This window comes from Tasmannia lanceolata, unplaced genomic scaffold (genome assembly GCF_043159265.1).
Source record: "Tasmannia lanceolata isolate RefF3 unplaced genomic scaffold, GAP_Taslan_0.1 ptg000018l, whole genome shotgun sequence".
Taxonomy (NCBI): Eukaryota; Viridiplantae; Streptophyta; class Magnoliopsida; order Canellales; family Winteraceae; genus Tasmannia; species Tasmannia lanceolata.
The window spans coordinates 13,144,032-13,156,228 of NW_027518695.1; the positions used below are offsets into that span (position 1 = coordinate 13,144,032).

The 12,197-nt window shown below is 37.9% G+C and overlaps 1 protein-coding gene across 1 annotated transcript; it reads left to right on the forward strand.

The window, feature by feature from the left end:
• Nucleotides 1-268: 268 nt before the first annotated feature.
• LOC143851439 (Transducin/WD40 repeat-like superfamily protein) lies at nt 269-10,447 on the forward strand. The gene is made up of 5 exons (XM_077360874.1): nt 269-637; nt 3,090-3,341; nt 8,832-8,975; nt 9,072-9,758; nt 9,843-10,447. The coding sequence occupies exons 1-5, from the start codon at nt 530-532 to the stop codon at nt 10,089-10,091; spliced, it is 1,440 nt and encodes a 479-aa protein (XP_077216989.1). The 5' UTR covers nt 269-529; the 3' UTR covers nt 10,092-10,447.
• Nucleotides 10,448-12,197: the final 1,750 nt, after the last annotated feature.

Sequence of the window (12,197 nt, forward strand, 5' to 3'; positions counted from 1 at the left end):
TTGTTAATCTTTCTTGATGGTAGATGAGCAACTTGGGTCACAATGGTGCATTACCGACGAATATATACCTAACTATGTTCTTCAACAAGTTTCTGGACTGGACAAAACGATTTCTCAGCTAATGAAAGATTGAACAAACAACAGACAGAAATAATTCTAGGTTAGAAAACAATGTCAACAAACAAAAGATAAAACCAACCCATGATAAGCTATTTGTGGCAACAATAGTTCGAGACAAGAGCTTATTCCTGACTATTATTATTTGCTTGTGATATGTTCGCTCTTTATTTTGGAACTTCGACATAAAAAGAAGAAAAAATCATTTATGTGGGTCCTACCGAACCTCAATGATCCTACTCATAGTGACGTCGGTGGGACTGAATCGTGCATCTGAGATGTTTACAAAGGATTCTGGACATGCAATAAAATCCCCAAAAGATTTTTTTCACACACTGCATTGATTTTGATCCAGTGGTAAACTCTTTTATATGCTACCCTGTAGAGCGACTGCTAGGGAAATTCTTATCAAATGGAGGGTCGTTTGATGGTTTTGGGAAGTGGTTTTTCTGAAATCTTGAGGAGGGAGATGGGTTTATCTCAACCTCGAAGATTCACCCACCGAATCGGTGGTTCTGAGGTTTGGATTTGATTTGTAATTTAATCTTATTGTCTGGGTCTTCCTTTGATTTTTCTGAGAATGTTATCTGTTTGATTTTTCTTTTCCCCTTTCTATGATTTTATGTTTGTTCTCTGATTGTATTCAGTAACTTGGTCCTGGTAATAACTTTCTGTTAGGATATAGTTTGTGGAAATAAGATTTGGGAGTTAGTGTTCTGGAATGTATGGTTACAGTTTCTTAATGCTTTGGCTAAGCCTTGATTAGTTCTTCTTGATGGGGAAAAGAGAAGGAGTTTGGTAGTTTCTACATTTTCGTATGCAAAATTCAGACCCACATTATAAAATCAATCTGGTTCATGCTTCATGTGTTAAATTTTGGATCATGGGATTCAATCAATACGCCGGGATCACAAACACAATACGAGAATCTAACCATGGAAATACTAGGATGCAAAAGAAAATTGTGAAACTTACCTCGATCTACCATGGCGGTGATCGATCAGGCTGTGTCTTCTACTGCCTATCTGGTCTGCCTGATCTCTGGAGGGGGGATCTCTTTTGGTTAGGTTAGACGGCAGCAGAGACCAAATCCTTTATCTATAGAAAAAGACCTCATAGAGTTTTGCCCACGTTGTAGTTGAATCTAGGGCTACACTAATCATCCATGTCTCAATAGAGACGAGATGCACTGATTACCCTTATACCCTTTATTGATCACCGTGGAAACGGGTAATTCCAGTAATTTCACACTTGATCTCATTCTTCAATCTAGACCATCGATCTTAGATCAGTGATTGCCCACATAAGATCTTACATCATGATTGTAATATGCCTGTTGAAACGTTGGAAAGATCTTTTCTCAATTCTACTCCATTAATTTTTTTTTTTTGAAAATGTTCTATTCCATTAATATTTAGTTTTGTTATGTGAAATTCACTGGGTTTCCAGGCTTTGGGTCGATTCCATTTCCACTGAGCATCATCTCATCTGTTGACAATTTGGAGAAATAATCCTTCATATAGATTTTGAGTTTTCTTTGCCTGTTAAGACCAAAGACCAAACGAGAAAGCTCATGGGAGGAGAAGAGAAAAACTTCATCCCAGTAAGAAACAATCCCCAAACTGAAATTTCTTTGATACTGGCTGAATTTAAAATCATCTGCAACCAATACCAAGGTTTTAAATTTCGGTCGCCACGGAAATAAAAACTTTTTCAGTTTCAGTTTGAAATTTCGGAGGAAATTCTGTAAAATCACTGAAACATATGGAAACATATTGCAAAGGATATAACTTAAAGATGAAACTTCAAGAAATGGTAGAATAAGCACAATATAGACTTAGAAATCATCACATAAGCAAGACAACCATCCACAATTGTTTAAAAACATCGAACACCCAGTGACATGCACAGTCACACATGTTTGATCATTTAGTACATCAAAGTTTACATCTAGTTCATATAAATATTTATACATAATACTTGCACCACATTGTGCATGCAATTCATGTAAATATAATTATGTAGTACATATTGATGTAGTGTACCACTATTACACTTACGATTTTGGTTTATGCATTTCTGTCATTCTGGTTCCAGTTTTGATGAGGATGGAAACGGAAACGCTTTGGTTGTTTCGTTTCGGTTTTAGTTGAAATTTAAAACCATGGCCAATACATTCTTGAACAATAAACTTCAAACACTCCTTCAAAGTAGGATGTGAGCTTGTAATGAAACATTACATGAAATGAGGGGAAGAAACTTTGTTAGATTTACTCAATTTCCTTGCTTTCAAAATCTCCCACGACAGGGGAGTTTGTGCCATACTTTGATAAGAAATCGAAGAAACCCAACTAAAGTGTAATTTCTGGGTTCTAACTCAGAAAAAATATAATTTAAGTGTTTAGATGGTTTTGGAACTTTATTTCCAAGGAGTTACAAGTCTAAAAGAGAGTCCATGGGCTGTTTGTCTGTAGTAGCCAAGAGTGGTGAATTTCTTTGGATTTATTTTATATTTTACTGGAATTTCCAGTTTGTCTGCTGCTTGTTCCTCTTCAGTTCATGTGCTCTTACTTTGCTGTCTTCCTCTTCATTTGCTGCTGCTCCGACGGTACTTATCCGGCGTGATTGTCGAAGGGCCAAGATTCTATTTCATGGAGGTGTCCAACACCTGAATTTATGACTACAAGTCTACAAAAATCCAGCGTGGTATTCAGTTCCTGGGTTGTTTACAGTAGGGAGGTCACTGTAAATTATATTTACAGCCCTACTTGCGTAAAAATTCGGGAATGGTTATTTTATCTTAACAAGAACTGAGATGTTTTTGTTTCTTCTTAATAAAGTTTATTGTCTTTGTGAAATTAAAGCGATTGAAATTGGTCTGCATCTAAAGAATAGTTGCTTGGATGATGGATCTTGTATGGATTATTGGAAGTGCCCAATTTGCTTATTTGGCCTTCATTTTTTTGAAATAGGTCCTCGTGAAGCGGTTAGATCTGTATGTGAAACTACAGGGTCATGATGGTTGCGTTAATACTGTACATTTTAACCCGACTGGCGACCTTCTTATCTCAGGGTCTGATGACAAGCAAGTCATAGTTTGGAACTGGAATGGTAAAAGCAAAAAATACGCATATCCTTCTGGCCATTTAGATAACATCTTCCAGGCAAGGATTATGCCATTCACTGATGATCGGATTATAGTAACTTCCGCTGCTGATGGTCAGGTTTGTTCCAGGCTACTTTTCTCACTTAGCTCTTGGTTACTATTTGACAAGTTTGTTTAAGGGGATCCTTGTATGAAAGTTATTTTTGCAGTGTTAAAATTTTTTCATGTGTCACTATCAGTAATTATAAATACAATTTCGTCACTAGTCTTATGTTATGTAGACTCATTGAGATGACTATCATTGTGGCAACAGTTGTTTAAATTCACTTTCTTTCACTTTTATCTCAAGGTTTTTTGTCCATAATTTTATATGATAATTGTTTTTTGGATATGCTGTAAATGATCAAATCATTGGATGATCTCCATAAGATACACTTATGTTTTGCAAACAAAAAACTCATACAAAAAATCATTATAATTTGAAATAAGATTTTTTTATAAATTCATGTGACTTAGTGAACTTTTAGAAGAAAGCAGAACGTTTGATAGGAGATAGACATTTGATCATTGCCAAGGTCTGATGGCGACATCTGACCATTCTCTAGTCCCTTCTCTTTGTTTTATTCCTTTTCTCTTCTTTCTCGTCATTCTTCCACTGTTTTTTCGGCTGTTTTCTCTCCATTTTACTCCCTTTTCTCCAATTTACGTTTGTTTCTCGTTGGTCCGATGTAGTGCCATTCATTGTGAATAAACCTCTTGTGCAGTTGCACAAAACCAAGATCCATTCGGTCGAATCAAAGCAAGGGTTGATGCTCCCCCCTCCCCAACTCTCTTCTCGGGTAGTTGATTTGGGTTGTCCTCACCCCAAATCAAATGTATTTTGTGTCGCTTTCTTCCTTTTTCTTTGTTTTTTCTGTGATTTCTTCCTTGCTCATTCTTCATGTCATCCTCACCTCATTGCAAACTTACTTTCGAGTCGCTACTCTCATTTATGCCAAATTGGATGGATCCAATTATCTCCTGTGGTGCAATCTACTAGAGTCGATCCTCATTGATCGGTTAAATATATAGATCAGTTTCTCAATAAAAAACATTCGAAGTACCTAAAGACTCCGGTAAATTCTCCATGAATCCTGTTTACACTCGATGGAGATATCACGATTACTTTGTTAAAAAGTTGCATCTATTAACTTAGTGAGATGAAGAGGGAGAATATGAGAGAAGAGGAGAAAAAATGCAGGAGAACTTTCTATCATGGGGGTGCTCTCTTTTATTAACATTAACTAACTTATAATTGAAATTACAGGTATACCCATATTGAAGGGAAAAAAAGTGGACTGATGTACACATTTCTTTTTCTTTTATTACCCTTTTTTTTAACTTTAAAAAAAAGGGGGAACAAAGTTCATAAAAGAAAAAGAAAAGTGTACATCAGTCCACTACATTTCACATATGCAATAGCTTGAATACTCCTCAAGTTGGAGAGTAGATGTTAATCATTCCTATCTTGGAAGTAAGAGACTGCTGTTGATTCCTCATGAAGAACTTTAGTGAACACATTTGTCAATTGATCTACTGATCAAACATAGGAAGTACTAATCAAACCAGATTCCCTCCTCTCGTATGAAGTGAAAATCAACCTCTATGTGTTGGGTTCTAGATTTGAGAAAATGGTTGGTTGTCACAGAAAATAGGCATCGAACTATTGACTACCATAGCCTTATATTTTACCTATGCACTTGACCTTGGTACCACATTCTACTTCTTGCTTTTCGAATTTACGTAATTAGCTCCAACAAAGGTACAATATCGTTAGGCTTTTCTCCTATCATCAGGGTAACCAAACCAATTGGCATATGTGAATGTTGAGATGTCAAGATGGCCATTATTCTTATACAAGAAACCCCAACCTATATATGATTTGAGATATTTTAAAGTGTGATGCCCAACTTCCGTGTGAGTTGTCCTTGGTGCATTCATAAACCTACTGACAATACTCACTGAATATGTAAAGTTAGGTCTAGTGATGATTAAATTCCATCATCAAGAGGTCTGCCAGCTTTTACAGATAAACAATGATTAAATTCCATAGGTGTGTCAGTTGGTTTCACCCCAAGGTTTCCGGTCTCGGTTAAAAGATCTAACACTTATTTCCTCTGAGTCAATCTTTCTGCTCCATCAATTTTTGTAATAAGATCAATAAAAGTGCTCTCATACTTTTTAACTTTATCTTCTGAGAAAGTCTCACAATATTCACGCTGGATCTCTCTTCGAGTGCACATTCTCTAGATTGAGTCGCCACTCGCCAATTATCTGAAGAATACATCTTATCAAAATTTCTGAGGTATTAGAATCCCTATCCTCTATTCTAGTGTCATTTATTAACAGGGAATGAATCCTATTACTTCTCCTTCTGGCACTAGCAACACTTTGAATGTAAGTTGTAATTTTATCTCACCTTTTTAACCATTTCAACCAGGGATTTTGTCTCCACATTAGTTCTTCATCGATAATCAGATGATGATTACCTTCCTATAGACGAATTCATTCAGAGGATTCCTCCATAGAGAGTGATCTCACATCGCTGATTCCAATAAGTCTGTTAATATTTTGTAATAATGAAGCCTTTCTAAGTTTCAATTCGCCAAGTGCCTCCTTAGCCCAAAATTTAAGTTGAGATTTAATGAACATCAGCTTCTGGCTTAATCTAACAACAGCTGACCCCGAACCCCCATCTTTAACCCACAAGATTTGAGATTCCAACGAAGGCTCCTCTAGCCAGGCTAATTCAAAACGAAAGGGGATGGGTCCCGCGAACCCATAACAGGATTGAGAAGTAGCGGTCTGATCTGAGACTATATTGGGAAGAGCAAATTGAATGATTCCAGGGAATCCCTCACTCCAAAGCGAACAAATGAGAAATTGATCTATCCAACTTTTGCTTTTATTCCTTTCCCATATGTTTCCTGCCCTCGTCTAATGGAGATTAATCAGGGCGTTCCTACCCAAAGATTCTCGAACACCTAGCTCTATCTCCTATTAGACGAGTGGCCTTAAAATCCCCACCAATACTCCAAGGAGAGTCCCAACTCTCCCTAATCAAATTAAGCAGGTCTGGAGACGGTTGAGAACTTCCAAAGAGAATTATCTTCTATCCTTCTCAATTTGAAATATAGAAGTAGCTGATGATTTCTCCCTCTAGAGACAACTTGGCCCCATTCCACGTAACCACGAATCCTCCTGCAGAACCCCCAGTGTCGAGAGAAGATAACTGAAAATTTGATGAGCACCCAAAGCTTCTAAGATCAAATATCGAGGAGCCTTCGATCTTAGTATCTTGGATTGAGACAATGAGTGGTTTTAACAACTTTCAAATTGGCTCTTTTGGTTGCGGAGCTTAACCATCGGACATTCTACACTAGGATCTTCATGGATAACAGAACTCCCCTCGAACCAAAGTAGTATAATTTCTAGCTCTGCTGACTGACCAGCTACTTTCAAAAAGAGGTTGTTTTGTTCACTTGACACTCAAGCTTAAAACTCGTGATTACATCTGAGAGTGCACAGTAATTCCCAGTACAGATTGGTTACATACATCTTGTGCATTCGCATATAAGGGTATGCGCACTGCTTTTCTGTTTGACGTAAAACCATTCCACATGTCTCATATTTTCACTGCATTTTTTTCCTTCAGCCTGCCGTCAACTTCTTTGAGATAATCGTATAAATATTTTCTAAGCTTCATTGCAACCATTGGCATCATATTTTGTTGATTGCAGTCCTTATAGGTTTCCTTATGATTTTCCATTATTCAATTCTCCCAACATTTGAGTGTGTTAGGGTGATGCCAAAGTCAGTGAAGTCTCTGTTGGCTGGTGGGATTTCTCTCCTTGGTAGTTCAGAGGTAGAGCTCTACGGAACCTTGGACTTTTGGCCATGTTTTGGTCTATATTCGGAACAGGCAAATCTTTTAAGTCAGTGTAAAAATTTGGTGGCCTTTGAGAGGTTATTTTCATCAGAATAGTTTGGTAGGCAGTGGCTAATGGCATTCTAGGGCCTTGCTAAGTCAGTGGTGCAGAGATTGTGGGATTTCTTTATCTTCAGCAGGGTGCATATTCATAGGGTTATTCTTAGATGGGTGCTGCCTTCCTTGAAAGAAATCGAGCTGAATTTTGTCGGACCTAGCATTGGCACCCCGAAGAACAGATATTGGAGGCATCATTAGAGACCATGCAGGTAGGGTGAGGTTGGCTTGCTCGGGTCCTACTGTAGTTAAGGACTTGACTGAGACTGAGGTATTAACCTTAAGGGGACGTTTGGATACACGGATTTTAGAATCCGGGATTTCTTCAAAATTGTAGCTAAGAGACAAGAGAAGAAGCGGACCAGCCGTCGTTTTTGACTCATTTTTGACTTCTCTCCCTTCTTTCCATCAGCAAGAGAGTAGCAGATCCTCCCATATTTCCAGGTTTTAGAGATCTTAGGATGCAGGAGAGATTTTTAAAACCTGATTTTCTTGCTTCAAATCCAAGAAACGCTGCCAGGACAGCACACAGCAGCTTGATCATGAACCCTCTTTTACACTGTTTTCAAACTAAAAACCTGGATTCTAAAATTCGCGTATCCAAACGGCCCCTAAGTGAATGGGATTAAGATCCTTTACCCATTCGGTGGCCACTTAATTATTGTGGGTGACTCCCTTAATATGATTAGGTGGATGCAAATTGGGAAAGAGTACCCTTAGAGGTTGGCACATCCCACTGAGGGGTCGCTTGATTTAGCTGCTCATGTTTAGGGTGCTTTTCAACATGTGGTTAGATATGCTAACACGGAGCAGAATAGCAGATTGACTTGTGGATGTGTGTGTGGGCAGACATGGTGTAGATTTCTGCTCGCTAGTGAAAGATTGTTGTTCATACTGTTATCGTTTGTGCCTTCCTTTTTTTTTGAGTCCTTGGTTATTTTCCTACCTCAGTCATCTACTTGTATTTTCTTTTTTCTCATTCTTTGTCTAAGACTCTAAGATCTCTTACAGTTCTAGAGAAAAAGAAAAAGTAAGAAGTCTCCCAGCATTAGAATAAAATTATGTACAAAATCACATTACTGTATACTCTTACCTCAGCTCAAAAGATAAAAAATAAAGGGGGAGTGGGTTCTCTGTCCTGCAATCTCTGAAAATTTTAGATTGATCAAAGTACAGTGTAATCTTCCTGTGATCCAGGAAAATTCTAGCATGACGAAAGTACTGAGCTATCTTCCTTTGTTCCTGCACTACTACACGATATTTTCAAAATTTATATTTTTTTTACTAAGCATTTTCAGTCATAGTTATTCCAGTTATTGACAAATTATCAAAGGAGCTGTTTGGATGCAAGGAAAATTTTTCTTGGATTATTTTTCCTGGAAAATGTGTTTTTCCTATGTTTGGCTAACTCTTTTTCCATGGAAAATAATTCCAAAATAATTTTTTTTCCTAATTTTCTAAGAAATTTAAATCCTAGACCTGGAATTTTTTTCTCGAAATTTATTCCATAATTAGTACTTCTTCTCTAGATCCAAATGGCTCCTAAAGTATATTTATGTTGTAACCATATTTCTTTCCTTGCAGGTCAGGCTTGGCCAGGTGTTGGAGAATGGTCAAGTAGACACCAAAAGGCTCGCAGAGCATCATGGTCGTGTACACAAGCTTGCTATAGAGCCAGGAAGTCCACACATATTTTACAGTTGCGGTGAGGATGGTGCCGTACAACATGTGGGTCATCTCCTATAGAATCTCAATTTTTTTCATTCCTTTTGAAGGTGTTTCATTATTATTACAATTTCAGAGATGAAAAATTCGTTTTTGCAGTTTGATTTGCGGAGTCATTCTGCTACCAAACTGTTCTCTTGCTCTTCATTCACACCGAACAAGCAGCCTCGAAGAAGCATACAGTTGAATGCGATTGTAATAGACCCACGCAACCCTAATTATTTTTCTGTGGGAGGCTTTGATGAATATGCACGTGTCTACGACATAAGGAATTATCAGTGGGATGCGTCTAGTGATTCCGACCGACCAGTGAATACTTTCTCTCCCCGTCACCTGTTTGGTACTGACAATGTTCACATCACTGGGCTGGCGTATTCTAACAAGAGCGAGTTACTTGTCTCGTACAATGATGAACTTGTCTATCTCTTTCAGAAGAACATGGGAATTGGTCCAAATCCACTGTCTGCCTCTTCTGAGGATTTGCAGAAATTGGACCAGCCACAAGTATATATGGGCCACAGAAATTCACAAACAGTTAAAGGCGTGAGTTTCTTTGGCCCCAACGATGAGTATGTTGTGAGTGGGTCCGATTGTGGTCGTATATTCATCTGGAAAAAGAAGGGGGGAGAACTATTGCGTTTAATGATTGGGGACAGACACATTGTAAACTGTCTGGAGCCCCATCCGCATGTGCCTGTTCTCGCTACGAGTGGCATAGAAAAAAATGTTAAGCTTTGGGCTCCCATAGCTAAGGATCCAATCTCACTGCCTGGTAATGTAGAAGAGGTATGTTTTTTTGCCTCGTATTTCAGACCTTTTTCCAGCATTTTTTTCATGAAATGTTTCTAACTTTTGTCGATTTTTGGGCAGATAATGGAGGCTAACAGGCAGGGCAGAGAAGACCGTTCACGGATAACACTTACGCCTGATGTTATCATGCATGTGTTGAGGCTGCAGAGAAGGCAAACTTTGGCTTACATTGAAAGGAGATATGCAATGGAAGACCTCGACACTGATGATGAAGATGGAGGAGATGCATTTGTTTTAGGGTTTGCGGATGGTGATGCCGCACCTGAAGAGGGTTTTACCTCAAATTCCAGAGATTGCAACATTAGCTGAAAATGAAAAAAATGTTTCTTTCTATAGAGTCAAAATTTACATGGAACATTTTGAGTTTCTGGAATTAGTGGGAGAAAGTACAATGCAGAATGCCCAGAGGGAAATCGGCCCCAATACCAAAATCCTCAAGGAAGGTATGTTATCTCACAGTAAATACTATAGAATTTACACCAGGTTCCGTGGGGTGGTAGTGTAAAAATGCATATATTGTAGCTTTCATATTATGACCATGTATATGGTGTATAACTTCATATACTCTGCAAGTTTACATGGCATTTGCATGCACAATCAAAATAAATTGCTCATCGTTTTTGCAATCAGATTCTTATATATTACTATTATATTTTACTGCGGTATATGTCTGTTTGGCTCCTCTACACAGATTGCAATTTCAAAAGTGATTGAAATATGTATCATCAATTCTTCCCATACACCTTGCATAATTGTTTGAGCACTTATGCCCTGTTTGTTTTGGATTTTGAGAACCCGATTGTGACTCAAAAACAGATTATTGGGCTCAAAATTATACGTAAATCTGAGTATAATAATCAGCTGGTTTTCCTATCGAATTTTAATAAACCCATAAAGCAAAACATCAAATTCCTTCACTTCTTTTTCCCATCTCATGATTATCGCATACTTTCTTCATCAATAGACTGAAAGAAAACTGACCCCACCACTAGAAACTGAAAATATACCTGCAATGGGTTTGTGGGTGCAACTCAGTTGGAGGGGAGGGATTTTGCCACATTTCACTTTTCTTAGCAAGCTCCACATTTTCTGATATCCTTCGTGACTAAAACCTTTCTAGTGAGTTATACAATGGTCATGATCCTCACTTTTACTCCACATTTTCTGATATCCTTCATGAGTAAAAAACCTTTCTACTGAGTTATACAATTGTCATGATCCTCCATTGAGAAACACCTTACTTGTGATCTCCACAAGTGCTAAGCCACCCTCTCCATTGGGGAAAACCTTCCTAGCAAGCCTGTGATTGCCAATATCCTCCAAGGAAAGGAGAGGATGAGAACCTAACTGCCTTTCACTAAGAAAACAAAATGAACTCATTTCAGAAGCTCATACTGCAATTCCCATGAGGCTGGGTTAAAAAATCCAAAAAAAATGATTATGGGTTTCACTAGTTTTGAAACAGATACTGAATTAAGGATACCATCTTGTCTTAACAAAAGGTGACGAAAAAGGAGGGTTTTACTTCAATTTCAGGGGGTGGAAACCTTAACCACCTTTTTTTAATAAAATACAGCTTAACAAGAAAAGAAACAGAAAAGGCTCATTTCATCTTATGCCCTTGTCCTAAAACCTTTTTCAAAATATTCACCTTCTCTCACAACTTACACTCAACTGCTATCAGAAGAGCTCAAGGAAAATATTCTACAATTAGTGATATCAAGTGGGCTTGGAATTGTCTGGTTCTACAAAGTGTAAGCCTCTTCTTGATTCCACTTTCACATCTGCAAACTACTCATGAAATGACTGAAAATTTCCTTATTTTCTAGTAGAAGAGCTTAAGGAAGATGGTATTGCCACTCCTAAAATTTGGCATTTGCCAATCAATATCATTTGCGTTCTCATACTTGATTCTTCTTTCTAGTCATAGGAATGTGACATGGCAGCATCCCTAATTTTAAGAGTGGCAATAACATGAGAAAGGTGGAACCACCCACCCCTTGTATGATGATCGTGTCCATGAATATTGTTGGCTACGCAAGTCTGACCTATTTCCCTTGGTCTCACCCTCATCGGATGTTTCTAGACCTTTGATCAATCATGATGTAAAAGATGTCTTTAAGCCACTGATTTCTTCCGGGGCCGGCATATTATCCCTTATTAGTATAGTACAAATGTTGCTGTTGCTCCCCTATTAGTGAACGTAAAACGAAATTTATACTCATTTTTAGTGTAAAATTTGTTTTTACGCCCATTTTACGTCGAAAGAAACAGAGCCTCATTGAAGAAAAAAAACTAATCCCATCTCATGTTGAAATTGTTCAGTGATGGCCTGAGTCACGGTAGACCAGAGTGAATGATAAATGCTAGATTAGACTAGACCACATGTACCAATGAATCAGAGATTTCCAAGTC

Excerpts from the sequence above, each read along its gene's own strand:
- LOC143851439 (XM_077360874.1), top strand. The coding sequence starts at position 530 with ATGGAGGGTCGTTTGATGGTTTTGGGAAGTGGTTTTTCTGAAATCTTG. Across the intron at positions 638-3,089 it reads ACCGAATCGGTGGTTCTGAG|GTCCTCGTGAAGCGGTTAGA; the intron begins GTTTGGATTTGA and ends TTTTTGAAATAG. Across the intron at positions 8,976-9,071 it reads AGGATGGTGCCGTACAACAT|TTTGATTTGCGGAGTCATTC; the intron begins GTGGGTCATCTC and ends TCGTTTTTGCAG.